The sequence below is a fragment of the Leucopleurus acutus genome (genome assembly GCF_964270905.1).
Source record: "Leucopleurus acutus genome assembly, chromosome: 19".
In the NCBI taxonomy this organism is placed as follows: domain Eukaryota; kingdom Metazoa; phylum Chordata; class Mammalia; order Artiodactyla; family Delphinidae; genus Leucopleurus; species Leucopleurus acutus.
This window is the reverse complement of record NC_139161.1, coordinates 60,231,993-60,258,412: the sequence shown is the minus strand read 5'-3', so window position 1 is coordinate 60,258,412 and position 26,420 is coordinate 60,231,993. Positions and strand designations below refer to the sequence as shown.

Below are 26,420 nucleotides of genomic sequence, written 5' to 3'. Positions count from 1 at the left end.
CCAGCACTCCCTCCTGTCCTGGGGTGATGGGCGGTCAGGTGGCAGGTCCCCTGTGCCATAGCCCCTAGCCTGGCTGGCCAAGCATCCTCCAGGGCAGTGAGTTGGAGCAGGCAGGTTCACACTGGAGATCTAAGGGGCAGGGAGGGTGCAGAGTCAGGGCTCCCTGGGAGGAGGTCAGGTGACAGCAAGGACACAGACCCGACGCCTGGGGACTGGCAGTGAGACTGTGGGCACAGCTTGGCCTGGGCTGCTCTGCAGGATGGCTGTGAGCCCCCTGTGGACCATGACGTGGAACATGGGGGAAGCTCACAGCACGACTGGGCACAGCTGGCTGCTGGCAACAAGAGGAACGGGAGGAAGGAAGTTCTGCTGGGCGGGCACCTCCTGTAGCCTCTTGTCTACCCCCACTGCTCCGGGGCCCTGGCCGAGATTGGCAGAGGCCTCTCTGAGCTGCTGGGTCCGGGCAGGGGCTTGGCTCACTCCGGGTCCTGGTGGGATCGTGATCTCATGGGTGCGCCTCAAGACCCCTTTTCCAAGAGTCTTTACAGTTTCCTTGGGGAACCTGGGCTTTGGGGATATCCATCTGGAGAGTGCTGGCTGCTGGGCTGGACTGTGGCCTGGGTGGCGCTTGGGGCGGTCACCAGTGCTGCCTCTTGAGAGAAGGACTCATGGTGCGCTAGGCTTGGGGCTCTGTGGACAGCTTGGCGGGAGTGGGAAGAGCCAGGAGATGGCCTCTGTGAACCTGACCAGCACCTGCTTCTCCAGGGACGTGGGGCTCTGGGGGCGCCTGCAACTGGGTGAGGTGCTCCCCAGGACCACCTCGCTTCTGTAGAGGACTCAGGTCCCACCTCCTCAATCCCAAAGAAAGGATGTGGGCTCTGCTTGGACCGGGCTTGAGTGGCCTAAGCAAGCTAGGACCTCAGACGGTGGACGGGGTTGGGCTCCCTTGAGAAGTACCTTCCGACCTTGAGAGTGCTTCTTTGCCCTTTGCTTCTGTGGGTCTCCATTTTCCCATCTGACTAGGGGAGTGAGGGGTAAAATGGAGGATTCCCATCCCATCTGAGTCTCGCCTTTGAGCTGCCTCCCTTCTGGGTCTGTAAGCACAGCTGCCTGGTGGGACGGTCCTGCTGAAAGGTCTCAAGGGCCCTTCTCTGTGTTTCTGTCCAACTTTCCTCTTCTTTTTCTCAGGCTCTTAGAAGCTCACTGCTTCCCAAACTTCTAGGATCCGGCAAGAAATGGACAAGGGCTCTTTTCCCTGAATGGCACCTGCTTGGGCCGAGGGTGGGGGTGAGGCTGCTGCTCAGGAGTGTCCTGAGTGGGCCTCTTGTGAGCCAGCGAGCAGACGACAGGCAGGAAAGCTGGCTTCTCGGTAGTGTGGTCACATCCCCAGACAGAGGCCCTTGTCTTGTGCTCTCCTGCTTGGCCACCTCATTCTTAGAGGATCTTCAGCCCTGTCGCAGCTCTGCCATCTTAGCTGGTGCAGTGTGGAAGCCAGAGGAGGATCAGAGGCCCCCAGATGGCTGGAGGGCCATCCAGTGACATTGCCGGGTGAGGACTGAACCCATAACTTGGCAACACAGCCGCATCGGTTGGCCTTCCGACAGCCATTCCTTTTTTGGAAAGTGAAATGAGCAAAACTAGGTGATGCCCAGCCTTGGGGAAGGCCTGGATTCCTAACCTCTTGAATTGCAGGATGAGGGCCGGGAGCTCGCTGGACTGGGCTGGTTTCTCTTCTGACAGTGCCAGGGGTGAGGGCTGCATTACAGCCTAGGTACTCGCCCTGGCTCTCCCAGCACCAGGGCCGCCTAGCCAGGAAAGGGGTTGTTATATGGAGTGTGCTCTCTTCTCTCCCCAGTGCTGAGCATGCAGGTGGGTGTGCTCTGCTCCTGGACAGAGGTGGGGAGGGTCAGACCTCAGCCTGGGACTCCCTGGAGACCCTTGGTTGAGTCTGCCCGAGCTGTGAGTGCGAGAGATACAGTTGAAGGCAGAGCAGTGAAGGGGCAGGTGCAGGTGATGGGAGCGGTCAGTGAGCGCGCAGCGGTGTGCGGGTGCTGCCTCTTCCCCTGGGTGGCGCTGTTGAGACCCCGAAGGAGCCGTCACGGGCAGGTCCCTGTGAACCTGGACCGGTTTGCCAGTTCTCCCTTCTGTTGATGACCGCTGTTTACTCTCTGCTCCCTCTCCTGCTTGTGTAACAGGATTAGATAATGCCCGCCTTGTGGTAAGCCACATTTAAGGAAGCAGGAAAGAGGTTGTAACTGGAAGATCCTGACACAGAGGTGGTAAAGAAACTTCCATGTCCTTCAGCCCTAGCTTGTTATGTTTTTGCCTTTCATTGGCCTTTCTGAAAGCTTTTCCGGAAGGAGGTAGAGCCTTCGTGTCAGGGAGAGGTTGCCAGAAGTCTCATGGTGCAGTTGGTGAGTGAGTCCTGTGACCACACGGAGCTGCAGGGCCGGCAGGGAAACCTCACCTGGGAACCTACTCACTGTGCAGAAGGGGCCAGTGAGCAGCTTGGTACCCCGAGCCCTGGAGCAGTGGTCTCTAAAGAGGAACGTGTGCCTCCAGGGGGCCCACTACGTGGTCTAGTGAGAAGAAAACTCTAGAACTTTTGATGATGTCTTTTATGGTTCCCATTGAACTTACCTGTGTGTATTGTGTGTGTAACAGACGGGTAACTCTTCAGGGCCGTGCGCCTGTGCCGGCAGCATGGTGGATGAAGGAGGAAGAGCCCCTCTGCTCCTGTCCGGCTCTCTCAGGAAAGGAGTGCACCAGGCGCGCCTGTGCTTTCAGCTCGTGCCTTACTCCTCGTGGCATCAGGGTCCTCCCTGAGGACCTGCCTCATAGAGGCCGTGTGCCTTGTCAGGGCCAGTGGGGATTGAGTGTTCCCGCCTGCGGGAGTCTGGCTCCAGAGAGGGCAGAGGTCGCCACCCAGAGACGGTTCCGAAGGGCACTGGCACGATGCCGGGGAAGGCCCAGTGTTAGACCCTCTGAAGGGAGCAGGGGCTGGGGCCGGGGCAGGAAGTGGGGGAAGACACACTCATCCGGGGTGGGGAACCCAGGCCACCTCCCTTGTCCGCTGCTCCCAAGGGACCCCCTCTGCTTGGTTGAGGACAACCCACCCAAGCTCCCTTTCCCAGCTCAAGGGCCGTCCAGGAGCCCCCAGGAGAGATGCTACCAGGTCACTTCACTCAACAAGGGCACTAGGCTTGGCGTGGGTGTGGCCCCTTGTCATGTCCCCACCTGGGGGGCAGTTCGGAGACGGGACACACTTTGAATACACAGCAAGGGTGCATGCTATTTCCCTGTTGTGGGCTCACGGCCAGCCCTCCTGCCCTGCCACCTCCCTTCTGAGCTGGGCCCAAGGAGGACAGGCTGATCCCAGAGGCCCCCCACAGAAAGGCTTCTGGGAGCCAGGGAGCTTAGTCCTTCCCCTGCGGTGGCCCAGCAAGCCCGCGGCCACGTCAGGGCCAGAACTCGGGGAACCCAGTGCCCCTTGGGTCTGGCTCCTGGGGTCGGGCCCCAGTGGATAAGAAGGGAGGTGGCGGTGGGTCAGAAGAGCTCGGGGCCCCGCTCCTCTGCTGGCAGGTGGGAGGGAGGGAGCACAGACGAGGCAGCCCCTAGTCCAGCAGCCACCATTGCCTTTTCTCCCTGCTGCTCCTCCAGGACCTGGGAAGCGCCGAGCGCTTGGGGAGGGCTCCGTGGGGCAGCTGGGGGAGCTGGCAGCTGCCCTGGAGGTGGAGGTGGGAGTCGGAGCTGGGGCTCGTCTCCCTGTGAGAGCCCTCAGCGGGGTCTTTGCACCTGGTGTGGTGGCAGCCATGGCCACCTGCCTCCCCCGCCCATAAGCCTCCTCATGTTTGGGGGAGGTCCTCACCCTTCCCCTCAGTAGGAACTTCTTAAAACCATCTTTTCTTATTTCTGGGTTTCTCTCCCTGATATCAGTGTCTAATAGCCTAGCTGATAGAAAAGAGGGGGGAAGTTGTTATTTGTTCTGGCCCTGGCCGGGCAGCCTGGCGGTGCTCCTCATGGGCAGCCCTGGAGGTGGCCTGCCTGCCCCACAGCCCGCCATCAAGATGTGCTTCTCTCTGGCCCCCTCTTGCCTCTAAAAGTAACCTTGCTATTTTGAAACCACCTCCTCCGGAGCTTTTCTCCCTGCTTTCCTGGATCAGTCACCCTCTGAGACCAGGCTCCTGGCTGCCTCTGTCGTCCCAGCTGTCTTAAAGGAGTGTCTCCTGCCTGTCCCCACCCCCCAGCCCCCCGCCCTCCTCCAGGACTAGCTGGGATGTTGTTCTCCAGTGGGAAGGAATGTCCAGCTGGATATCCTCTGAGAAGAGCAGGCCTGTCACCGCTCCTCCCTGGAGATGGGTCAGTGGGAAGGCGGGCTGTGAGGGCCGGGCCGAGGCAGTGCACACCCTGTCCTCTGCTGTAATCAGCTGTCTGCACAGCTGTGAGAGGTCCAGGTGACTGAGGAGAAGCACAGAGGGTCAGAAAGGACCGTGGGATGCAGGGACACTCCCTGCTGCCTTCCTCTGCCCCCAGAGTGACTGACTCCCTGCCCCATCTTCTTCCTCTCGCAGCCCACAACCCTCCCTCAGGGCACCATCAACATGAACCAGTGCACAGACGTGGTGGATGGGGAGGGCCGCACGGGCCAGAAGTTCTCCCTGTGCATTCTGACCCCCGAGAAGGAGCACTTCATCCGGGCAGAGACCAAGGAGATCATCAGCGGGTGAGTTCGCTCTGCACGTCTTGGGAAGAGGGGCCCCCGCCTGCCAGCAGCTCCTTGGACCAGGACTCTTAGGCACGACAGCTGGCGTTGCCCTCACTTTCTGCCCCGTGTGTCTCCTCTTCTGAGTCCCTCTCTTCACCCACACTGGCCTCACCCTCCACCCACCTTTGCTTCATCCCCATGTCCACACACTCGCCAGGCTGCCCCTGCATGTCCTGCTCCCCCAGCGGCCTCCCTCTGCTGGCGCTGGCGCATCTTCCCAGCCTCTCTCTGGGCTCTGCGCTCCATTCTCACTGCGCTCCAACCATCTATCGCTCAGCCACGAGGAGCTCAGTTTCCAGAGCTCATCCGACCTCGCCTCCCTCCTGCCTGAAAGCCCCTGGGGCCGTTCTCAGCCCCGCAGCCTTTGCCCCCACCGCCCTGTCCCTCCTTGCTGAGCTGCTTGTCACCGCACGCCCCCTGCTGCCTCTCCCCAGCTCCTCGCCTTCGTTCCCGCCCTCCCCTCGGTCTGCAGTGACCCTCTGTCCCCAAAGCTGTGACGTCTCTGGGAAGCCCTCCACTGCGACGCGTGTGGCTCCATCAGCTGGCGCTCATAAAGGGTGGGGCTTGTCCAAGTGGAGGAGGCCTGTGTCTCCCTCGTGTGCCCCGTGCCTGCCTATGGGAGTCACCGCAGGGTGACCGCACGCACTGCCTTCCTCAGCCGAGGGGAAGGGACAGAGTTCTGGGTCACCTGCTCCCCCAGCATGCCTTGGCAAGAGGCTTGGGGAAGCCCTAGGAAGTAGAGGGGCCCAGATTTTCAGGCAGCCAATAGGCCAGCGGGCTGAGCTCTGTGCTCTGAGCCCTGCCACATCTGCCTTCTGGGAGCCCTGCTCCTGGGGCACCTGCCACCAGTCCTGTGCACCCAGCCACACACGGTACGTGACACGGTTCGTGACACGGTACGTGACATGGTACATGACAGCAAGCAGGTGCCCCGGCCCTGCCGGGAGCTTGGGTGCTGCGTCATGCAGAATCCCGTCATCCTTTAAGGTGAAAATGAAAAAGTGAACCAGAGGGGTTGGGGGACTGGGCTGATTATTACAGCACAGAAGACAGAGAATTAGAATGTCAGACACTTTGCTTTCAACAGATTGAAGGCTGCTGAGAGCCCTGGCCTGGGGTTCAGGGCTTCAGCTGCAGCCTGCCCAAGGCTGCTGAGTGAGAAAGTGAGAGTGTGGCCAGGAGACCCTGTTCTTGCTGAGGTGGGCGTGGAGCAGAGGCCAGACTCGTGCTGCCAAGGGGCTCAGAGGCCCCCTCCGGGGTGCCAGCTCACCCCAAGTCCTCTTCTCCTGGGCAGAGGCAGGTTTGCGTTTCTGACTCTAGGGCCTAACAGAAGGACCACTTTCACTGCTTCTCCTTAATCCTCATCTTAGAACCTTGTGGTTTAAGAGTGTAAAGGGTTTTACAAGCCCTTGTTCTGCGGTTGGGAGACTGAGGTCCAGGACATGAAGGGAGCCTAGTCACTCCAGGCGTGAGTGACAGCACGGAGCCATTTGCACGTCCTGGTTCACACTTGCTGCCATGGCCTTGTCTGGCAGGCACGCCTGGCCGAGGTTCCATTGCCCAACTGGATTCCTTGAGGAGATCTGTTCCCCGCCACTTGGGAGCTGGGTCCTAGGGAGGGGTCTGGGTGACGTTGGATGGGAAAGGGGTGTCTGAGGTCCCCAGGACAACAGGGAGCATGTGAGCTGGGGCCCAGGTCAGTGATGTAGTGGCGTGCCATGTGGTCTCTGGCCTCTCTGATGGGACCCTCCGTCAGGCACTTGGCAGGGTCCTCGGCTTAGTCCCTGAGCCCCTTTCCCACAGTCACTCCTATATGCATGTACAGAGCCTGCCATTCCTGTGCAGCGTGGGTAGACAAGGTCATTAGCGGGTGAGATACCAGCTGTGTGTCCTGGGGGTCCTGAGGCTGGAGCCTAGTGTCGTGGCTTGGTGGCAAACCCAGAGCCGGAGCCAGTTACCTGACACTCTTCCCCTCCCCTCATCCTGGGCTGGGCCTCGCTGCTTCCTGCCCAGTGCGAGGGCTCCTGCAACCCTGGGGACAGACTGTGTCTGCATCTTCTCTCCCTCCTCTGCCCTGCCCTTGGCCTCCTGGGTCTGAGCGCCTGGCAAGGCTCCTTGCTGGGTAACCTCATCTGTGGGCTCTGGGGCCCCCACATGGGTCCCTAAAGAGGTGCTGACTTCAAGGGAGAGGAGTAGAGAACAGTCCCTTCTGCCTTCTTTCCGGGGTCTTCTCTGAATGGAGACCCCCGGATGGCCAGAGGCAGCCGCGTCTGTCCCAGAGCTGATGGCGAGAGTCTCTTTCCCTGTCCCCTCACAGCAGGAGGTGCCGCTCCACCTGGCTCTTCAGAGGAGGTGAGATTTGGCAGGAGTTGGCAAGGGGGCTCTTCAGTGCCTCTGGCGGGGCTGGGTCCCAGCTGCCCCTCCTCTCCATACCGCTGCCTTTGAGCTCTGCCCTCAGAGTTGAGGGGCCCCTCTACCGTGTCCCTGGCGCCCACATTCACCACCAGCCGCGTGTGTTCATTCCCCGCACTCATCTCTTTCCTGGGTGTATTTTAACGTCTGTAACCCATCTGGGTAGCACCAGACACATGCTGCTGGGCTGCTGTGAGGAACCCCAGTACGGGGGACACGGCCCATTATCTGTGCCTGGACTGGGCATCCCCCAACCTCTGGCCACGGCACCGCTGAGTGGGGCAGGCCGGGCCCACCCTCGCCCTGCGCTCCATCCCTGAGTCTCCGGGGGCTCCACTTAGTCAGCAGCGTAGCCGCGGGGCAGATCTTCTCTCCTTTCCCGTGAGGCCCTGTCCTGCGAGGTGCACAGGTTTGCCCAGCTCGTTAGTGTTGCCATTCAAGAGCGACTGGGCCAGCGTGCAGAGGCTCCGGGCACCCCGAAGGCTCTGCCCCTCCCTGCCACGGCCCCCGCTCCTGGGGCCCTGCGGGATGAGGTGACTTTGCCGAGCAGTCTCTCCTCCCCTCCCCTCCCTTCCCCGGTAAAGCTTGAAGAGGGGCCCTCAGCAGGCGTGGTTCCTTGGTGTGAACTTCCCAGAGGAAATTCAGCCCCCGTGGCAGGCTAGAAAGCAGGTCTCTTAACCCCACAAGCACGCGAACTCCTTAGGTTACCTGAAGGAAGGCCTTGGAGAGTGCTCGTCTGCTGCTGTGCAGATTCAGCCGTGGCCTCCTTTCTTGCTTCGAGGACCAGAGGCGCAGGACCTGTGCGTCAGGTCTGCACAGTGCAGGGATTGTTCATTCTCTCAGCAAACTGAGAATGCCCTGCTCTTGCTGGGCTGGGCCTCACCTCGGATGCTGGGATGCCCCACACCCAATCCTGCTCTCCCAGCTGACAGCTGTCAGCAGCACAACCAGCACAGCCCCCTAGGCTGTCCCAGAAGCCGGCTATGACCAGCCTCCACCCCGCCCCCCTCCCCCGCAAATGAAAGAAGCACCTCTGAGAACTAAAGACCAGAGCCCTTCTCCCCGCCCCAGGCTTGGGGTGCCGGTCATCGCTACAGCCAGGGCCCTGACCGTGCAGACCCTGCCTTGTACAGCAGCTCAGCCAGCGCCACCAGGTCGTCAGCCTAGGCTGGCAGCAGGCCCAACACGGACCCTGGGGTTCTGGGAAGAAGTGGCCCAGTGTCTCCTGCAGTACCTTCCCCTGTGGAGAAAGCACTGGGGCTGCCCTTCGCCACCACACCTCCTTCTTTCCCCTTCCTCCAACCTTCCCAGCTATTACGAAGCTCCAGTGAGGCAAGCAGTGGTCGTGTCACGGCCTAATCCAGCCCCTGGCGTCAGAGACCAGGAGACAGAAGCCCAGAGGCCTGCGAGCCACCTGGGGTCATGGTTTGGGGGTGGCAGAGCCAGATCTGAATCCAAGCCTCCTGCCTCATTCCCTGTTCTTCCCACGCTGCCCCGTGGCCTTCCCTGCTGCTGGTCCAGCATGTGGGCCCTGATATGGGTCCCTGGACAGGGTCCCTGGGCAGCTCTGCTGGGCCTTCCCCAAAACCGAGGTGCCCAGCGCCCTCCCTGTGCAAGTCGGGCCCAGAGGTGAGCGAATGAGTCTGGGAGGTCAGATGCGCAGCCCCCTGAAGTGACCCGCTGTGGGGAAGTTCAGTAGCAGAGTCCCGGGTTCCTTCCTCGAGTGGAGTCCAGGCCCCAGAGAAAGGTCAGTAGTAGAAACAGCGCCGAGTCCTTGGCAGGGGCCTGCGGTCAGGCCTCCCGCCGCCCCATCTCCAGGCCTGAAGGGCCTCCCCGCCTGTGCTGTGGTCATCGTGGGGTCAGCGCCTGGGAGTGGCCTCGGCTCAGTCTGTGCTCGTCCCGGCTGCGCTGCTGGGTTTCCTGCCCCGGCAGTGACAGCTCTGATCCGAGTGGTGCTCTGCCTTGCTCTGGTGCCTGGAGGCTGGGTGGGCACCAGCGGGGTCCTGGTCCCTGAGAGCAGGGTCTGACTGGCGCTCCCCCCTCCTCTTTCCCCAGCTGGCTGGAGATGCTCACGGTCTATCCCAGGACCAACAAGCAGAACCAGAAGAAGAAGCGGAAGGTGGAGCCCCCCACACCACAGGTGAGGGCAGGGCTGCCAGCTGGCATCCCCTTGGTGGAGCTGGGGCAAAGAGAGTGCGCCCTAGGAGGTTGGGGGGCTTCAGTACCCAGCCTAGAATAGGGCGCAAGGGAAAGGGGTCACGTCAGGGGTGAGGTGGCCATCAGCCCTGGGGTCCTTTCCTTCCTTCTGTTGGTCTGTGAGCTGCACACTCCTCTCCGAGCCACAAGGCAGGACCCCTACTGGGAGGGGGTGGCCTGCTGTGGAGCTGCCCCCAGAGGCATCCACCCTGCAGGCAGGGGGTTCGCAGCAGTAGCACAGTGCGTGTCCCTCCCCCGACCGTCCTGCCAGCTGCTGGGGAGCCGGGAGGAGAGGTTTCAGCTCAGCTCCACTTCCCACACAGAGATGATTCTGCAGACAGCAGGCTGAACAGGGGGGCTGGGCAGGGGGGTCCTAGAGTGTCCCAGCCAAGTGAGGGGCTCTTGAGGGGCCCCACTTATGCTCTGGGTTGACCATAAATGGAAAACACTGGCACTGGCCTTGATTCTGTGCCTCTGTCTCAGATCCCATGAGACCAGAGTGGGAGGTGGCTGGGGTGGTCCCACCAGGTCCAGCCCTTCCCTCCCTGGCTGGCCTGTAGGGGCTCAGGGCACTGGAGGGATTCAGGGACTCAGTGAGCTGATTTGCAAAATGGGCCTGTTGAAGTCTAGTTCTCGGCTACCCGTGTGTGTGGAAGGAAGTACTGGGCCCGTCCTGGGTGCTCAGTGCAGTTGACCCTGGAACACATGGGCTTGAGCTCTGTGGGCCCACTTTATGTGGGTTGTTTTCAATAGTAAATCCTGCAGGACTACACGGTCCGCGGTTGGTTGGAGCCGCGGACATGGAGGAACCGCAGATACAGAGAGCCGACTCTAAGTCGTGCTGGATATTTGACCGCTCAGAGGGGGCAGCGCTCCAGCCCCTGCTTGTTCAAAGGGCCAACTGTACATGTGATTCCTTTCCTCTCTGCCCCAGACTTTCCTGTTACTCAGTTGTCTTGCCTGATTGAGCCTCACAGCACCCCTGAGAGTGAACAGGATGGTGATCGGGGGTCCCGTGAGCATCTCACAAGCCCCAGAGCCTGACAGCCCTCCCGTGGAGAACCTGGCTACCCTCTGGGGCTCATCAGTCCCTGCTGGCTCCTCTGGGCTTCCCTGGGTGACAGAGGTCTGGGCAGGAGAGGGAGGTGTGTGCTGGCCCGGTCCCCTTTCTCCTGCACGCCCCCTCAGACTCCCCTGGCCACGCCTGCTTTGGGCTGCTGCACAGGCCCTCCTGCTGATGGAGTGTGGCCCCGGCCTGCTCTCAGCCGATGGTCCTTGTCTGCCTTCTGCCTACCCTCCCCGAAGGGTCCCAGGCCAGCATCCCCCTGGAAGGTAGTGTCCCTGGCAGGAAGTCGGCAAAATGGAATTGCACGCGTTCCTAGAGACAGAAGGTGGAGCTTCCTGCTGGGAAACAGCAGACACACAGGCAAATCCCCCAAAGCTTCCTGATTTGAGAGAAAACCCCAGGCGGAATAAGGGTGTTTAGAGTTCCATCGCGTTTCCATAGCGATGCCTTGGAAACAGTGTTGGAGCAGAGCTCCTGCCTCCAAATAAGGCAAATACACATACAGAAGGCACTTTCAACCAGGCCGGGGAATTTGGTTGTGTCCCTGCTTCCCAGTTGTCCCTTCCCCTGTGACATCCTCTCCCCGCAAATGCTGCTTCACATTTTGGGTTGGTAGCAGGAGCCATGTGATTGCAGGGTGGGGAGATCACCCTCTTCCCTGAGGGTCTCTTAGAGCCCAGGGTACTGAGGTCCCAGCCTCCTCTGCTCGACCTGCGGCAGGCAGGGTGTCTCTTCCTTCTGCCCTGGCTCCCCTGAGCATCCCATTCAAGGCTGCTGATTTCTGGAAGCTGTGAGCCTTCATCAGGGACAACCCCCTGTCAGTCAGTCTCGTGGAGGGCTGTGGGGCCTGTCCAGAGGAGACTTGGGTCCGGGGGGCGGGGGAGGGTCCCTGGGCAGGCCTCCCCTCCGCAGCCCAAGATGCAGCTGTGGGAAAAGCCTAATGCCTTAGGGGCCCCCATAGAGACAAGAACCCAAGACCCCAAACCTAGCCTTTTTCTCATGGCCCCGGAGTTTGGGATCAAACCAGCTGGGGGCTGGAGGTGTCCCTTTGCTGCACCCCACGCTCTAGGAACTCAGGCGGGCAGGGGAGCCCGGAGTCCTGTTTCGAGGAGGGTGTCGAGGCATTTGGGAGCTGGGGCCTTGGAGCGTGCAGGCACCCCTCAGGCATGAGGGGGGATGAGGATTGGGCTGTGGGGGAGAGCAGACGTCCTCTCTGCCGGGGGCGGGGGGTCCCAGCAGAGCCCAGCGCAGTGGGGGAGACAGGCTGGCCCTGACCAGAGTCTCCGAGGCTGGAGCCTGAGAGGCACAGGCTCCCGGGAGCTGCTTCTTGCTCAGGCTGTTTGAGGAAAGACTTCCTGGTAACGAGGTGCCTGGAGAGGAGGAGTGATCATCCACTCAGGGTGTAACCAGCGGCCCTTGCCTCCCTCTCCCCAAAGCCCAGAGCTGGGACTCGGGTGAGGCCAGGGGCCATGTGTCTCCCAGCCCCGTGTGCAGGCCAGGGGCTGGATCCTCTGTCTCCCTACCTGCTCAGGCTCTTGGCCCTTGCTTCTTGGCGTTTCTTCAAAGACCCATAAAACAGCAGACCTTTCTCCGTGAGTGAGGCCCCACGTCAGGTCCAGGGCCCGGCCCACCTCAGGCCCATACATGTGCTGTCAGCTGCCACCTCTTCTCAGGTATCTTATTTTCCACTTGGGTGCTTGCTGCCGTACCCACTCCGGGTCAGGACCCTCCTTCTCACTGGGTCCCTGCTCAGTTTCCATGCCCTGGAGGTAGAAAGCAAGGCTTTCTGTGAAACCCCCTCCAGAGGGGCCTGCTTAGCATGTGGAGGCTTCAGAGGCCCCTTGACTGGGGCCTGCCTTCCTGCCCTGCTTCCTCTTTCGTCTCTGCTTTGAAAACTCTTTCTGAGCAGCCGAACATCACAGACTTTACTATGGCACTGACAGCCCTGGACGCGCCGCTGCCCCAGCCACACAGAGACAGCACCTGGGAGCCTGGGTGTCCCCTCCTTCCTCTCACACAGGCACCAGGGATCTGTGTTGGCGTGCGCCCCGGCACCCTCCCTCCCGTGATGGTGACGCCTGGGGGGTGGGGATGGTGCCGTGTGGCCCTGGCCCAGCCCCTGCGAAGTCTGCTGTCCACCCAGCTGCGCTGGAGAGAAGCGACTTTACTTAGAAACCAGCCCCTCTCCTGCAAGCCACGGTGGCTTTGTTCCTGCCGCTAGACTGCCCTCCTGTCCCTGCTGACTCGGTGAGGCTTGGCATAGAGGCAGGAGAAAGCAGGGCTACCAAAAGGAGAAAAAAAGCTCCCTGTGGGCCTTGGCCGCCGTCCAGAGAACCCCAGGGCCCCTGTTCTCTGGGGTGAGTCCCCAGAAGTGGGAGCCTGGGAGGGATCTGTGGGTGCAACCAGCCCTGTGCAGGTTGGGGGCCCAGGCCCAGGAGGCAGGTCTGGGAGCGCTTGGTGCTGGGAAATGTGTTCCTTAAGCTCCCAGTCACTGCCCCTTGCATGTCAGGCCTGGAATTTCCTCTGCCTCTTGAGGATCCTTGCAAGCCCACTCCCTACCCAGTGCTGGGCTCACCCCGGGCATCAGAGAGGGGTATGCATGTGCCAGGGTGCTACACTCATGGCGTGGGGCTGAGAGCACTGGCAGGAAGGGCCTTCCATCATGGGCACAGCGCCGCCCCTCCCCCTCAACCCTTTTTGGCGGCCTCTGCCTCCCTTGGTTGTCTCCCTTGGTCCAGCCTCCCCTCCACAGAGGGGACAGATGGCACCGAGCACGGTCTTCAGGTCACCCCCGCCCAGCTCTGCAGGAGGAATCTCAGTGCCACCCCGGGCCCGGCAGAGCCACACCCAGCCTCTGAGCACAAACCTCAGGTTGTTGGGAGGGGGCAGGGCAGCGGCACCCAGCACGGCTTCTGCTTAGGAAAGCGCCACCGCTGGGGTGTGGAGCAGGGGCCCCAGGGCCAGGCTTCCTCGGGTCATTGGAGCTCGTTCTGCTTTAGTCTCAGGAAACTGTCAGAAACCACACCATGTTCTTCCAAGTCCACTTCTTCCGTGGTGGGTCAGAGCTCTCGGGAATCTCCAGCTGGGGAGTCAGGTCTGCTAATGGCTCTGCCTGAATGGGCGGTCAGGTGTATCCTGGGTCTGTGGGAAGAGTCATCCTGGCTTTATCCCATCCAAGGAAGCCTGAGATCCTTGCAGAGCTAAGGAAACTTTGGACCTGGTGAAATGCCTGTCTCTCACTTTGGGACACAGGGTGCCTGGGCTTCTTGGTGGCTCCTCAGGGGTGCCCGTACAACGTGAAGCCCCCTCTTGGGCCTTTCTCCTGCTCCCGGGGTGCCTGGTGGTGGAAAGTGCTCAGAGCCCCACTCTGCCTCTTACTGGCCGGGCGAGCGTGGGCTGCCGCCTCCTCTCAGCCCAGGCATCCTCCCCTGCGGGGTGGTTGGTGAGGGCTGGAGGGTGCAGCGCCCCGAGAGCCCAGCAGGTGGTCCCTGTGTTTTGGGGAAAGACAGCTGAGATGTGCCTCATTTCTGGGGGCACCCAGAGCCATCCTGCTGGCAGCCCCTCAGCAGCAGGCACCTCAGTGCCCTGGGTGGGCAGGGACTCGGGCCCAGGGCCCGAGCAGGTGCTGCATGGTGGCGGGGGTCCCAGCCCTGCCCTGTCTGGGCTCTAGGCTTGCAGTGTGGAGTTACGGTTCTCTGTGTGCTCTGGCCTTGGACTCTGTGTCTGGCTAAGTACCTCTCGCACAAATGCTTCTCCCTTGGGGCAGCACCAGCTCTGGCCTGGGTTCCCACCTGGGGTGCTAGCTGGGGCTGCAGAAGAGAAAAAGCTTCCAGCCCAACCAGGACATCTCTGTTCTGAGCCTTCCCTTCTGGCATTCTGGGCCTCTGACATGGTGTAGTTGACCTTGGTAGCCAGGTACCCGGGCAGCTCAGCCCGTGTGCTCCCAGGCCCGCACGGACACCGCTCTCCCCTGCAGGAGCCAGGGCCGGCCAAGATGGCTGTCACCAGCAGCAGCAGCAGCAGCAGCATCCCCAGTGCTGAGAAGGTTCCCACCACCAAGTCCACACTCTGGCAGGAAGAAATGAGGGCCAAGGACCAGCCCGATGGGAGCAGCCCGAGTCCAGCTCAGAGTCCCAGCCAGAGCCAGCCTCCTGTGGCCAGCACCCTGAGGGAGCCAGGGCTGGAGAGCAGAGATGGTAAGTGGTGGCCGGGCTGGCCCTCGGGCCCACCTGTCCTGGTGCCCCAGCTGGAAGCACTAGAATGGGCCTCCCGACAGAGCTGGTTCTGGGACTCGGGGCCTCTGAGCCGATCGTGAGCCCCGGGCCTCAGGCTCCCTCACCTTGTGTCCGTCAGCCCCGGGCTGGGCCTGGCCTGGTGTGGGACCTGGGTCGCTGGCCTCCAGCCATTGCCTTGCCCCTCCCCTGTAGCTCTTTTAGTCCTACCTGTAAAGGAGGAAGACAGCACCTGCTCTGTGAGCCCCAGGCAGGTGTCGTGAGAATCAGGATGCTCTGTAACGAGGTCTGTGTACAAGGCGGCCTCTGGTTCCTGTGTCTCATGGCTGCTTCGTCTTCAAGTCCCCGTTATCTCTGGAAGCCCACTGTGTCCTGAGAGCAGCAGCAGTGAGGGCTGTCTCATCCTGCTCTGTCCCATTCTGCCCAGGCGCCTGGGTGAAGCAGGGGAAGAGGATGCTGGGGAGGAAATGGTTGGCATGACTGCGCTTCTCCACCTAGCACTTGGAGTTGCCTGAGCAGAAGCGGGGCGGCAGCCTCAGCCTCCCTCGTCCAGGCCCTAGAGGGCTCTGCACGAGACAGGCTGGCTTTTCCCTTTACACCTGTCCAGGCCACTAGAGGCGCATGGACAGTTGGGACCCAGCTCGTTCAGGTGAAATGCATCTTGTACGGGCTCTGGGCAGAAGGTCCCTCAGCCCTCCCCAGGCAGCACACGCCCATCCACATCCAGAACCGTTCACTCCTCTCACTCCTGCCAAGGTGCTTCTCTGCCCGTCCCTCCAAAAATGTACTAAAAGGTTGCGTGGCTAGTTGGCCCCTGGATTCCTCCTTGATGTTCGGTAGGAAGTAGTTGTTGCTGGGACGTCTCTCCTGGGAGAATCCTGCTCTCCCAGCGGAGCCCCCAGTCTAGAAGCTCAGGGAGCCCCTGACAGTCTGTCAGCGGCAGCCCGGTAGGGAGAGGCAGATAAGGGTAAGTTCCTCTCCTGGGGCTCTGCCCTGGGGGGGCCACGCCAGCCTTTGGAGGTGGGAGGTAGAGAGGTGGCCTGTTTGGATCTGCGTGCCTTCTTGGAAAGTCCTCAACCAGAGGTGGCAGCCGGCCCAGCATGTCTCCTGCCCCTCTTCCAGAGGAGAGCACCTCGAGCAGCGAGCGTGTGGACTGTGGCCGCAAGGTCCGGGTGGAGAGCGGCTACTTCTCCCTGGAGAAGACCAAGCAGGACGCGAAGGCCGAGGAGCAGCCGCTGCCGCCGCCGCTCTCCCCGCCCAGCCCCGGCACTCCCACCAACAGGTACAGTGGCTCCGGCCCGCCCTCCCGGGAGCTTGGCCGTCCCCTTCCTCCCCCAGGTCCTCAGCCCTCTGGCCGAACCGTCTGCAGTGGCTCCTTCGGCTCCCTGGACACAGCCAGCCGGCCCCCTACCCACGTGGACTCCGGCAGCGCTGGGGGGCGGGGTGCAGAGAGACCGGGGCGCGCCTCTGCCTTTAAAGCCAGCAGGCAGTATGCCACCCTGGCCGACGTCCCTAAGGCCATCAGGATCAGCCACCGAGAAGCTTTCCAGGTGGAGAGAAGGCGGCTGGAGCGTAGGACTCGGGCCCGAAGCCCTGGCAGGGAAGAGGTGGCCCGTCTGTTTGGCAACGAGCGGAGGTAAGGGCGGTGGGGGGGGGCGACTGGAGGGCCATGTGCTCGCAAACGTGGGTGCACACTCTCCCACCCCTGCAGCCCCTGCCGTGCACACTCACATTCTCTTAGACACACACCCACCTGTGCACCCTCACACACGTGCATTCCGTCACATTCTCGTACACCCTCACACACTTTGTTACATGTTTCCTCCCCGCGCCCCCCCCGCCCCAACACACACACACACACACACACACACACACACACACACACACACACACACACACACACACACACACACGAGTGCCTGGGGAGAGACAGGGTTTGGAGATGGGCCTGGGCCAGGGCTGGTGGAGGTGTGGGACTTGACTGTGGTCTGAGGGTAGGAGGGCCCTTCCCTCGTTCCCCTGGAGAGTGGGGGGCAAGATCTTGCAAGGTTCCATCTCGGAGGTTCCAGGCCCAGGCCCGGCCCAGAGTGCCCCAGTGCCCCTGCCAGTAGGAGCTTCCACTCCTGAGTCTATAAATGGGGCGTCTGCCCAGCAAGAGGGTTCGCACCCAGCTGCGTGGGCTGCTGGCGGGATGTGAACCTCTCCAAACGATTCATGTTCTGGAAAAAGAAAATCCATAGTTTTCATTACATTTCCAGAGAAGTTGTTTTCTAAGAAAGAGGTTCAGACCCAAGTTCCACAAGTGTCTGTGGAGTGTCCTGCTGCCGCCCTCCCCCTGCCCAAGCCCAGCTCAGAGTTGGGGCGAGCTATGGGGACAGACTGGGTGGCCCTGGGCTCCCCCTCGCGGGGTTGGCTGGGAGCAGGTTGCTTTGCTCTCCTGCTCTCTTGCTTCTTAGCACCACCTGCTCTCCCAAATGTGCCCTCCAGCACTAGGAAGAGAGAGAAGGAAACAAGGTGCCTCAGTGCTGGGGAGGGGGAAGCTTACCTGTACTGGGGGGCGCCCTCCAGTGTCTGTCCGCCTGGTTCATTAGTAACCTTGAGAGATGTATGACCACCCTGGTATGCAGGGGCAGAGACGGGGGCGCAGAAGCAGGGCGGCTCCTCACGGGAACTGCCTGGGACGGCAGAGCCGCGACATAAACCCCAGGCCGGACCTGGGAACGGGAGGGCCCTGCTGCCAGGATGGACCCGGGACAGGGCCGAGGCTGTCCTGAGCGCACTTAAGTATAAGTGAATGGACTTGCCAGAAGTATAAGTCAAAGGACTTGCCAGATGTAAGCGGCCAGTCTTCTTGCTGCATCCTGGAGGCCCCTGAGTGGGCAGCCGTACCTGGTTTGGCGGGGACCAAAGAATTAACATTCAGCGCACCTGCTTGGCTTGGAGTTCCCTCTCAGCTAGCAGCCCAGGCTACACGGCATCTCTGGGGCTTTGCTTCCGCCTGCTCTTCGCTACCATGGGGATGTGCTTTCACCTGGTGCAGGCTGCCCTGGGGCCCCTCCGCGCTGCATCCTAACACTGTCACGTCACTTTCCTACTGACCCCTCATGACATCTGACTGGCTGCTGTCACTCTCCGAGGCCTGCTTTCTGGTCCTGAGTAGCCGCCCCTCCCAGTGCTGGACTGGATTCCTGTCTCTGGTGATGTAGAACAGAACCCCACGTGGGCAGGACGCCGGCCACAGCTACCCAGAGTGGCAGCTGCCCGGGAGCCCGACTGGGGGACCTCAGGGGTGGGTTTCCTGACGAGCCCTGGCCCGGAAGTAATCCTTCTCGGATGGCGAGCTGCTGCCGACTGAGCGTGGGGGGCCCTGGCCCTGGTTGAACTGCTGGTGACTGACCCCAGAACCAGCTGCCGGCGGTCCTGTCTGCGCCTTGGCTGGCAGCCTGGAGAGGTCGGGTTCCGTCCCATCACTGGCCCACCTGGGAGGCCTTTGCTGTCACACCTGCAGGGCTTCAATGGACCCAAGTTTCAAAGGCCCCACTTGGCAGAGTCAACCGTGGCTGACTCCCTGGCAGGTGGCGCCGCCCTGTCCGCTCCTCTGACCCCCTCGCGGCCATGGCCGGCTCGCAGCATGCGATTCGCCTGTGCCTTGCCGGGCACTGCTCCTTAAGGCCTTCCTGGGGCTTTCTGGTCCCGGGGTCAGTTGGAAGAGCTCTCGTTCTGCATGTGGCGGCACCGAGGCCTGTGAGCGGGCCTGGAGTGTCCTCTAAACCCGGCAGGTCGGTTGGGGACAGGCCACCTCAGCCGCCCGGCCAGCCCGAGCACCCGCGAGAGCTCCCCGTGGTTCCCAGGCCCTCCCGCCGCCCCGGCTTCCCGCGCTCGCTCGCTCCCCTGCTGCCCCCTAGGCCGCACCGCTGCTGGCCCCGCAGGCTGCCTGCGGACAGCTCTGTCCTTGGAGGAGACTCCGCGGGAGCTGAGAGCGCCGCAGGCCCTGGCTTCACAGGGAGCCGGGTCCCCAGGAGTTCTGCCTTCCTGAGGAAGAAGCCCTGAGAGCCACCTGTACTGTGCGCCTCCCGAGAGCGAGCTGGCCTCCGGGGCCTCGGGATGGGGGCCGGTTCCCCCACTTCCTCATGGAGTTAGACTTTAGGCTTCTGGGCCCAGCGGCCCTTCACTAGGTGCCCTCGACTCTGCTGCTCGTCCAGATGCAAGGACAGCCTTCCGTGTGAGGCGATCTCGGGGCGCCTGCCTGGGCGGCATCTCTGGGAGGACAGGCCTCTGGCTGGAGACACGCGGGCAGCCCCCGAGGGCGTGTCCCCCATGCGGCTGCTCGTGGCTCCTCACTGGTCGCGCTCCTCAGTGATCACCTCGGGTTTTTGCTACTTTAATTCTTTGAATAATTTTGATTTACCATGATTTGATTTTTACAAGCAGTCCTTTTCTGTTTATTCATTCTCCAGCCTTATTTTCTTTCAGGTCTTGCCCCTCTCCACCTCCTCCTGCTGTGTCGCTGTGTGACGTTACTCGCCCCTCCTCCGCCTGCTTCGCTCCCATCTCAGCTCCGTCTCCAGCCGTAGATGGCCTGACGATGCCGCCCGCCCTTTCACACGAAATCAACTTGCTTTGTTTTTAATTTGGGTTTTGATTCTTTTTACTGTTGGCAGAAACAATGTTAATTCGTGGGTCTTTTTCTTGCTAAATTTTGGATGCCCTGGGGTGGGGGCCGCATCAGATATGCTGAGGAATGTGATGAGGACGGTGCCCTCCGAGGTACTGGCTGCCTTCTGATGCGTCTGGCTCAGGAGAGGGTGCCGAGCGCTGAGCATGTGACTGCCGAGTTCGTCAGCACGACAGAGCGACAGAGCGTGCGGGGACTCCAGTGTGGGGGCTGGGAGGCAGAGGGCAAGGAAGCGTCTGGTGGAAGGGAAGGGCCTTGCCCGTGAACTGCTGGCAGCCCCCCAAAAGACCCCCCTCAGCGGAGGTGGGAGAGGGAGCAGGGGTGTCCGAGGCGAGCTGGCTGAGCGAGCGGTGTGCACTGCCGGGGCCCTGCGCGAGCCAGGCGTGGGGTGTTGGCTGCGGGAGCCCCTCCGAGACTCCGGACCACGTCCCCTCGGGCTCTGAGGGACCCTGTCTCCCCCTCAGCCGCCTCATGCTCTCTCTTGCAGGAGGTCCCAGGTAATAGAGAAATTTGAGGCCTTGGACATCGAGAAGGCAGAGCACATGGAGACCAACGTGTCAGCCGGGCCCTCGCTGTCCAGCGACACTCGCCAGGGCCGGAGCGAGAAGAGGGCCTTCCCCCGGAAGCGGGTGAGCGTTCGGGCTCCGGGGCGGCGGGGGCAGGGTCAGCACGAGGCCCCCACACGCACCGAGGCCCCACTCACACCCGGACGCTCTTCTGCCCGGCCTCCCACTCGCATCTCCTGGTTCTCTCTCGGGTCTCTCATCTCCTTCCCCATTGAGTGGACATCTTGAGGGTGAGGCCTGTCTTCTGCGTCTTCCTCTCGGAGCTCCGTCCGTCTCTGCTGAAAGCTGCTCTCGTGAGCCTTTTTTCGGTCCCAGGTCGTAACCAGAGCCAGTCTCTTCCTCTCTGAGGCAGTCGGGCCGCGAGGCTGAATACTTTTCCTTCCTCTCTCTTTCGGGTGGTGGCCACAGCCCCAGTTTCTCTCCGCCCAGTCCCCAAGGTGGATTCCGCTTCTGAAACCCACCTCTCCTGGGCCACCCGCCTCTCGTGGCCCCCCTGAGTCTGCCCTCCGTCTTCCTCCTGTTCTCTCTGGGCTCAGAGGGGCCCTAGTGCTCACTGCACAGAGCCCAGCGTCTTTCCTCTGTGACCCCACGAGGCCCGGGGAGGACGGGGGCCAGGAGAGCCACATGGCTGGTGCGTCTGCAAGAAAAGGCTGCTCTCCCACCAGGGTGGCTCGGCCCCGGCCGCGGGCAGCTGGAGGCGTGGGACTAGGAGTCTGGGCGCAGGTCCTGTCCTCACGGGCAGAGGTGCTGAGGGAGCCCAGACGGCAGAGCGCCCCCTCCTCGTCCGGAACATGGCCCTGCAGCCCGGCCCTCCCGCGGCTCCGGCTGCCCAGGGGCTGGCTGGTGCTGACGGGGCTGCTCTCTGCCACAGGACCTCCCCAGCGAAGCTCCTCTCCCGGACGCCTCGGCCTCCCCCCTGTCTCCACACCGAAGAGCCAAGTCACTGGACAGGAGGTCCACGGAGCCCTCCCTGACGGTGAGCCCGGGCGCCCGCGCTCCGAGGCCTGGAGACGCTGCTCCTGCTGCTTCTGTCCCCTGGGCTCTTTGCTGCTGCTGCCTGTGCCTCCGCGCTGGCGTCCCTTCTGTGCACGGGCCCTCATGTCTGTGCGTGGGAAGCAGGTGCCGTGTTTCTGCTCCTTCTCTGGGCTGCGTGGGCATCCTGAGCTCTGAGGTCCGCAGCAGAGGAGGCCATCTGGCCAGAGCAGCGGAATTCTGGCTCCGGGGAATCAGGGCCACAGGACGAACCTCCGTTCTTCTTGTTTTGGGTGTTTGTTTCTGTGACATTTTGGAGTCGGGAGCTCCCCTCTTGCTGGGCACTTGTCTTGTTCGTGGGGTCACCACGGAGGGAGCCCAGCCTTTGCTCCAGGGCATGGGAGCCGTGGCCATCGGGTGCAGGTAGGGAGTGGTCAGGCGGGTCGAGCGGGCCCGTCCCTCCCTTGGGGAGCCCCGCGTGGCAGGCCAGCGTCCCAGGAGTGAGGACAGCTGGCAGCTGTATGGGCCCTCCTCTGCTTTGTCCTCAGCCTTCCGAGGAGCCTGGGGCTGATGCCGCCCCTCCCAGGCGTGGGGCCTCCAGCGGCAACCTGACTTGGAGCCGTGGGGCCAGGGTGGAGGCTTTCTTGCCTGGAGTCTGGGTTTTGCTCGCGGGTTTGGAGCAGAGGCTCCAGGACGCGTGTGGCTGACTGGTGTCCCACTATGTGGCATGTGTTCTCTTAAACCCTCCTTGGGTCCTTGGAATATAAAAACACAGCCCCGTTCTGGTCGCGATGGCTGTGGAAGAGCACACGGGCCGAGGGGAGCAGTGGGCCACATCTCTTTCCACACTGGCCTTGCCTGCGCCCCGATGTGTGACACAAGCCAGGCCCAGGGGGCTGCCTGCCTGCGGCCCTCAAGGTGCTCTCAGGCTGCTCCTCAGGCTCTGGCGCACAGGTGCCAGAGGGAACAGCAGGGACAGCGCCCCGTTCGGTGCCTGCGGCCCTGGTTCTGCTTCTTGTAGGGAAACGGAGACTCAGACTCATCTTGGCAGGTCAGTGGCCTGAGGGTCTTGGCAGGCTTGCTGCTGCGTCTTGCTTCACACCGGGCGTGGTCTCTGCTCTCAGTCTTCCTGTGGCCTCTGTGAGAACTTCTCAGCTCTCCTTTCAGCCATCGCTGCACAGCTTCCCTCCACGCGAAATGCCGGGTGACTCTGTCTGGGCCGTTCTTCTCTGCCTTCCGGGCGGCCCTGCGGGCGCAGCAGTCAGGCAGCCCCACTTGTGCTGCTCACGGGGTGAGGGGGCCTCGCGCTCCTCGAAGACGCGCGTCCGGGGAGCAGCTCTGGCAGCCCCTGTCAGGGCGAGGGGCCACGGGGGCTCCTCTGGCAGATGGATAAGCCCCTTTCTGGAGCCCCCTCATTGGGGGAGAGACAGCTGCCTTGCCAGTCACCCTTTACCCAGAACCGGGACACCGCTGCTTTCCTCTCAACTGTTCTTTTTTTTTCCTTTCTTAGCCCGACCTGCTGAACTTCAAGAAAGGCTGGCTGACCAGGCAGTATGAGGATGGCCAGGTGAGTGGCCAGAGCTGCTGTGGTTCCTGAGGCGCCGGGGAGCAGGCGTGAGGTCCAGCTGGCCTTGTCCCTGCGGGTGTATGAGCGCTGGCCCTGTCCCCCGCCTCCAGCACACCCCCTCATCTTGGGGACCAGGGTCGTGGCCAAGACCCCATCTCCTCAGAACTGGGGGTGCAGTGGGGGTGGGGGCCGCCGGCCTGCCCGCTGCCAGCACAGGGACTGTTCTGCTCCCAACGGGGTCTCAGCATCAGGCCTGGGGACGTGCTGCAGCACTGGCTCCCCACCTGGTGACCTTTCCCAGAAGTTTCCCGAGAGCCCAGGCTTCCCCAGGACAGGAGGGCCTTCTGGTTGTGGGGTGGAGCCAGTAGCCAGGGTGCAGCCGCGGCCCTGCGGGGAGCAGTGGACTTGAGCAGGAAGATCAAGCCATTCGTGGCTGCTGGGGTGGAGGCCAGGCCTCCCAGGAGGCAGGAGGATGAGCCTGCGGGTCCCACCGAGAGGCCCGTAGAGTCCCCTCCCCGCTTCCTGAGTGACCGTGCCCAAATGCCCTCTTCTCTCTCTACCACATCAATCCCCTCGGCCCTGCCTGGAGCCTCGAGCCTCCCCGCCTTGCTCCTCACAGTGAAGATTTGGGAGGCCAGCTGGTTGGGTTGCTCCTGCCGGCGGCAGGTGGGCGCCCCTCTGGTTAGCCAGGGAGTGGCCGTGGCTTGCAGGTGGCCTCCTTTTGGCTCTGGGGGCCCAGCCCCTATCTGCAGCCTCTGGAGCCGCAGCCCCGCTCAGCAGCCACGCCTCTGCGGGTGGAGCACACGCAGCCCGTGGCCCACCACAGCTGTCCGCACCGCCTCGTCGCCGGGGAGAGGTTGTGCGCGCGTGGCTGCCCACGGCCCGAGTGGAGTCCTGTGTGTGTCTGCCCCCAGCGGAAGGGGCCGCCTGCCCTCTGCGTTACCTGTGCCCAGTGAGGTGCCCCAGGACCCTGGCTGTTGGGTGCCTCAGAGCGGGAAGGGCGGGAGTTGAGTCTTGGGTTTCCCTTCTCTTTCAGTGGAAGAAACACTGGTTTGTCCTTGCTGATCAAAGCCTGAGGTTCTACAGGGACTCGGTGGCTGAGGAGGTGAGTGTCTCAGCTCCGTTCCTCTGTAGGGACAGGGGAGGTCCAGGTGGCACCGCTGTTCCTGGGCCAAAGTCCCCTCCGAGTGGACGGGTAGCCCAGTCCAGATCTGCAGAGGAGTCTGATGTTCCCGGGGCTGGTTCCTGCTGGAAAGTGGGCTCTCTAGGCCCTGCTTTCAGCACCCAGGTACGGGGGTTTCAGTGGCTTTTCTTGTCTGTGTTCTTTGAAGAACACTGAAAGACGTCTTGTTTTAAAACTCAGGGTGAGTGGTTTTGTTCTTTCTATACAGAGATTTTGTGGTGAATTGAGTCTTTAAAGAACTGAACTAAATCTTGCCCCTTGTTTTCTGGACAAGGATGGGACGTGGCAGGTGAACTTGGCCAGCCTGGTTGAGAGTCCCGATTCCACGGTCGAACACCAAACAGAAGGGGCTCTTTTTTTCTTCACCTACAAAAAAAATCATCTGTTTTGAGCAACTTGGAAGTCTGTTTCTGCACCTTTTCCCTCGCATTCCACTCCAGGAATCCTTCAGATATACTCCCACATGTGAAGAAAGAGATGTGTTCCATGTCAGTGGTTCCTGCGCTTCTGTAACAGCAGGAGATCTGAAAGAACCTAAATGTCTAACGCTAGGGGCTGCTTATATACCCTGACACTAAGTTCTGTCTGGACTGCAGTGGAAGGACGTTAGTGACACAAGCACAGATGTAGAGCAGTGTGGGTGGTGGGTCTCTGGGGGAGCCTAAAGTCAGGGGCCACAGGAGCATGGGTGTTTGGCTGTTCTGAGTGTGGTCTGTGGACCCCTGGAGACCCGTTCAGGGATTCTTCTGTAACAAAAATAGTGTCATAAAACTATGATGCCATTTCCTTTTTCCGTTGTGTTGGCCTTTGCACTGATGGGTGCCTCAGCCTGGTCACGCTGCAGGAGCAGGTGGCTGGCCCCCGTGCATCCTTCACCGCCACACACTGTGAAGTTACAGAAAGGACCTTAACAGAGCAGGAAAGGTGCCCACTTCGGTAATACTCTGTGATGTGAGATGGGAGGTTGGTAGAGGTTGCTCCTGCTGCTTGTCCAGGTGTGACGGCCGTCCCGGGGGAGCACTCGCCCGCTGCCTGCGCTGCCCGCCCCGCCGGCCACCTCTCCTCGCGGCCCACCGCCTCTGCCTGAATGTACAACGCACAAGTGCTCGCTCGGTTTGGGTGTTCGGCAGACGTTTTCTTAAAAATGAACCAACTGAGTCTCTTCCTTCAAGGAAAACGACCGACAGAATTGTTACCAGTGATTCAGTTTGAGCTTCCAAGCAAAACTGGAACTTTGGAAAACTTGTGTTCACCATCACTAACTTGACAGTCTCCCCCGAGCTTACAGACTCTCCTGACCGAACAGGTGGTGATAATAACAAATGCAGTGTTTGCTCCTGTACAAGGAAACGTCAGTATCCGGGGGCTCTTCCAGAGGACGAGACAGTGTCACCAGATCATGTGGGGGTGAAAGACCCCCTCAAGGAGCAGGGTAGAACCATGGGTTCTAATGCAGCAGAGGACAGAAAGCATCCCCTTCGCAGTTCACCTTCAAGAAACTACCACTTGTCAAAGGAGAACAGCCACAACTGTCTTTTTGAAAAGACTTAAAATTCACTTCCCTTTTCCAATCTCGTATCTGTGTGAGGCCAGACCGTCTTCATATGCTTCAACCAAAACATGTCAACAGGGCTTCCCTGGTGGCGCAGTGGTTGAGAGCCCGCCTGCCGATGCAGGGGACGTGGGTTCGTGCCCCGGTCCAGGAAGATCCCACATGCCGCGGAGCAGCTGGACCCGTGAGCCATGGCCGCTGAGCCTGTGCGTCCAGAGCCTGTGCTTCGCAACGGGAGAGCACACAACAGTGAGAGGCCCGTGTACCGCCAAAACAAAAAAACAAAAAAAAACATGTCAACAAACAGACTTGAGTGCAGAGACGGGTGTGAGAACCCAGCTGTCCTCGGAAGTTAAGCATTAAAGAGAGTTGCAAAAATCTCTTGCTGTTTTTTTTAAATGATACTTTTTGTTAAAAAATGAAATGGGTTTGTGTACTTCAATGCATAAATTTTTTTTTCAATTTTTTTCCTAATTCTAATAAGGCAGATATCATCAGTATGTACAACCCACATAAACAAGCTCTTTGGCACCATCAATTTTTAGGAGTGTAAAGGAGGTTTGAGAACCACGGGCATGGGATGTCTTTGGCAGGATGTGTGAAAAATGGTGGTGTGGATGCTTCTAGGTGGTGTGGGGTAGGCAGCGCCCTGCCTGTGAGCATGTACAGTTCACGGGGCACTGGCCTTTACTTTCTAAATCCCTCATTTTCTCCGCAGGCGGCCGACTTGGATGGGGAGATAGACTTGTCTACATGTTATGATGTCACGGAGTACCCAGTGCAGAGAAACTATGGCTTCCAGATCCATGTGAGCTGGGTGGGGTTTGCAGGGAGGCTGAGTGCAGGGGTGGGGCCGTGGGCCTGACCAGCTGGTGCCTCATCCTGTCCCCTCCTCTGCCCTGGAGCTCCTCACCCCACCCCCAATCTGTGGTCTCGGCAAACATTAAGACATTAGCATCTCTCTCAAGGCTGTCTAAAAGGGTTTTTTACCAAAGGTTCTTTCTTTTTCTCCCATTTTTTAAACGCTGGAGTTCGGGCCAGTTGGAAGGATGTGGGAAGTTAGAGTGAAAGTGTTGAGTTCTTAACTCTCAGGGTGCTGGGTTTTTATGCACTTGCTCTGTCCTTCATTCATCCACTTACCCACTCACTGGAGCCCTTTCTCCCCACAATCTTGTGAAGACCTCCCAACGAGCAAGGCATTGCCCCGTCCTCAAAAAAATAATCTGATCGGACA

General features: G+C 61.0%; 1 protein-coding gene across 3 annotated transcripts in view; it reads left to right on the top strand.

The window, feature by feature from the left end:
- The window catches only part of MPRIP (myosin phosphatase Rho interacting protein), a 129,844-nt gene that overhangs the window by 75,954 nt on the left and 27,470 nt on the right, over positions 1-26,420 (top strand). For 2 of the 3 annotated variants that reach the window (XM_082861039.1, XM_082861040.1), the window contains exons 4-12: positions 4,572-4,723; positions 9,233-9,317; positions 14,416-14,635; positions 15,794-15,953; positions 19,834-19,975; positions 20,784-20,888; positions 22,395-22,451; positions 23,488-23,556; positions 25,905-25,994. In XM_082861039.1, the coding sequence (XP_082717165.1) occupies positions 4,572-4,723; positions 9,233-9,317; positions 14,416-14,635; positions 15,794-15,953; positions 19,834-19,975; positions 20,784-20,888; positions 22,395-22,451; positions 23,488-23,556; positions 25,905-25,994 (1,080 nt within the window). Of the gene's footprint in view, positions 1-4,571; positions 4,724-9,232; positions 9,318-14,415; positions 14,636-15,793; positions 16,308-19,833; positions 19,976-20,783; positions 20,889-22,394; positions 22,452-23,487; positions 23,557-25,904; positions 25,995-26,420 lie in introns of all 3 variants that reach the window. The other variant, XM_082861038.1, reaches the window with a different exon arrangement.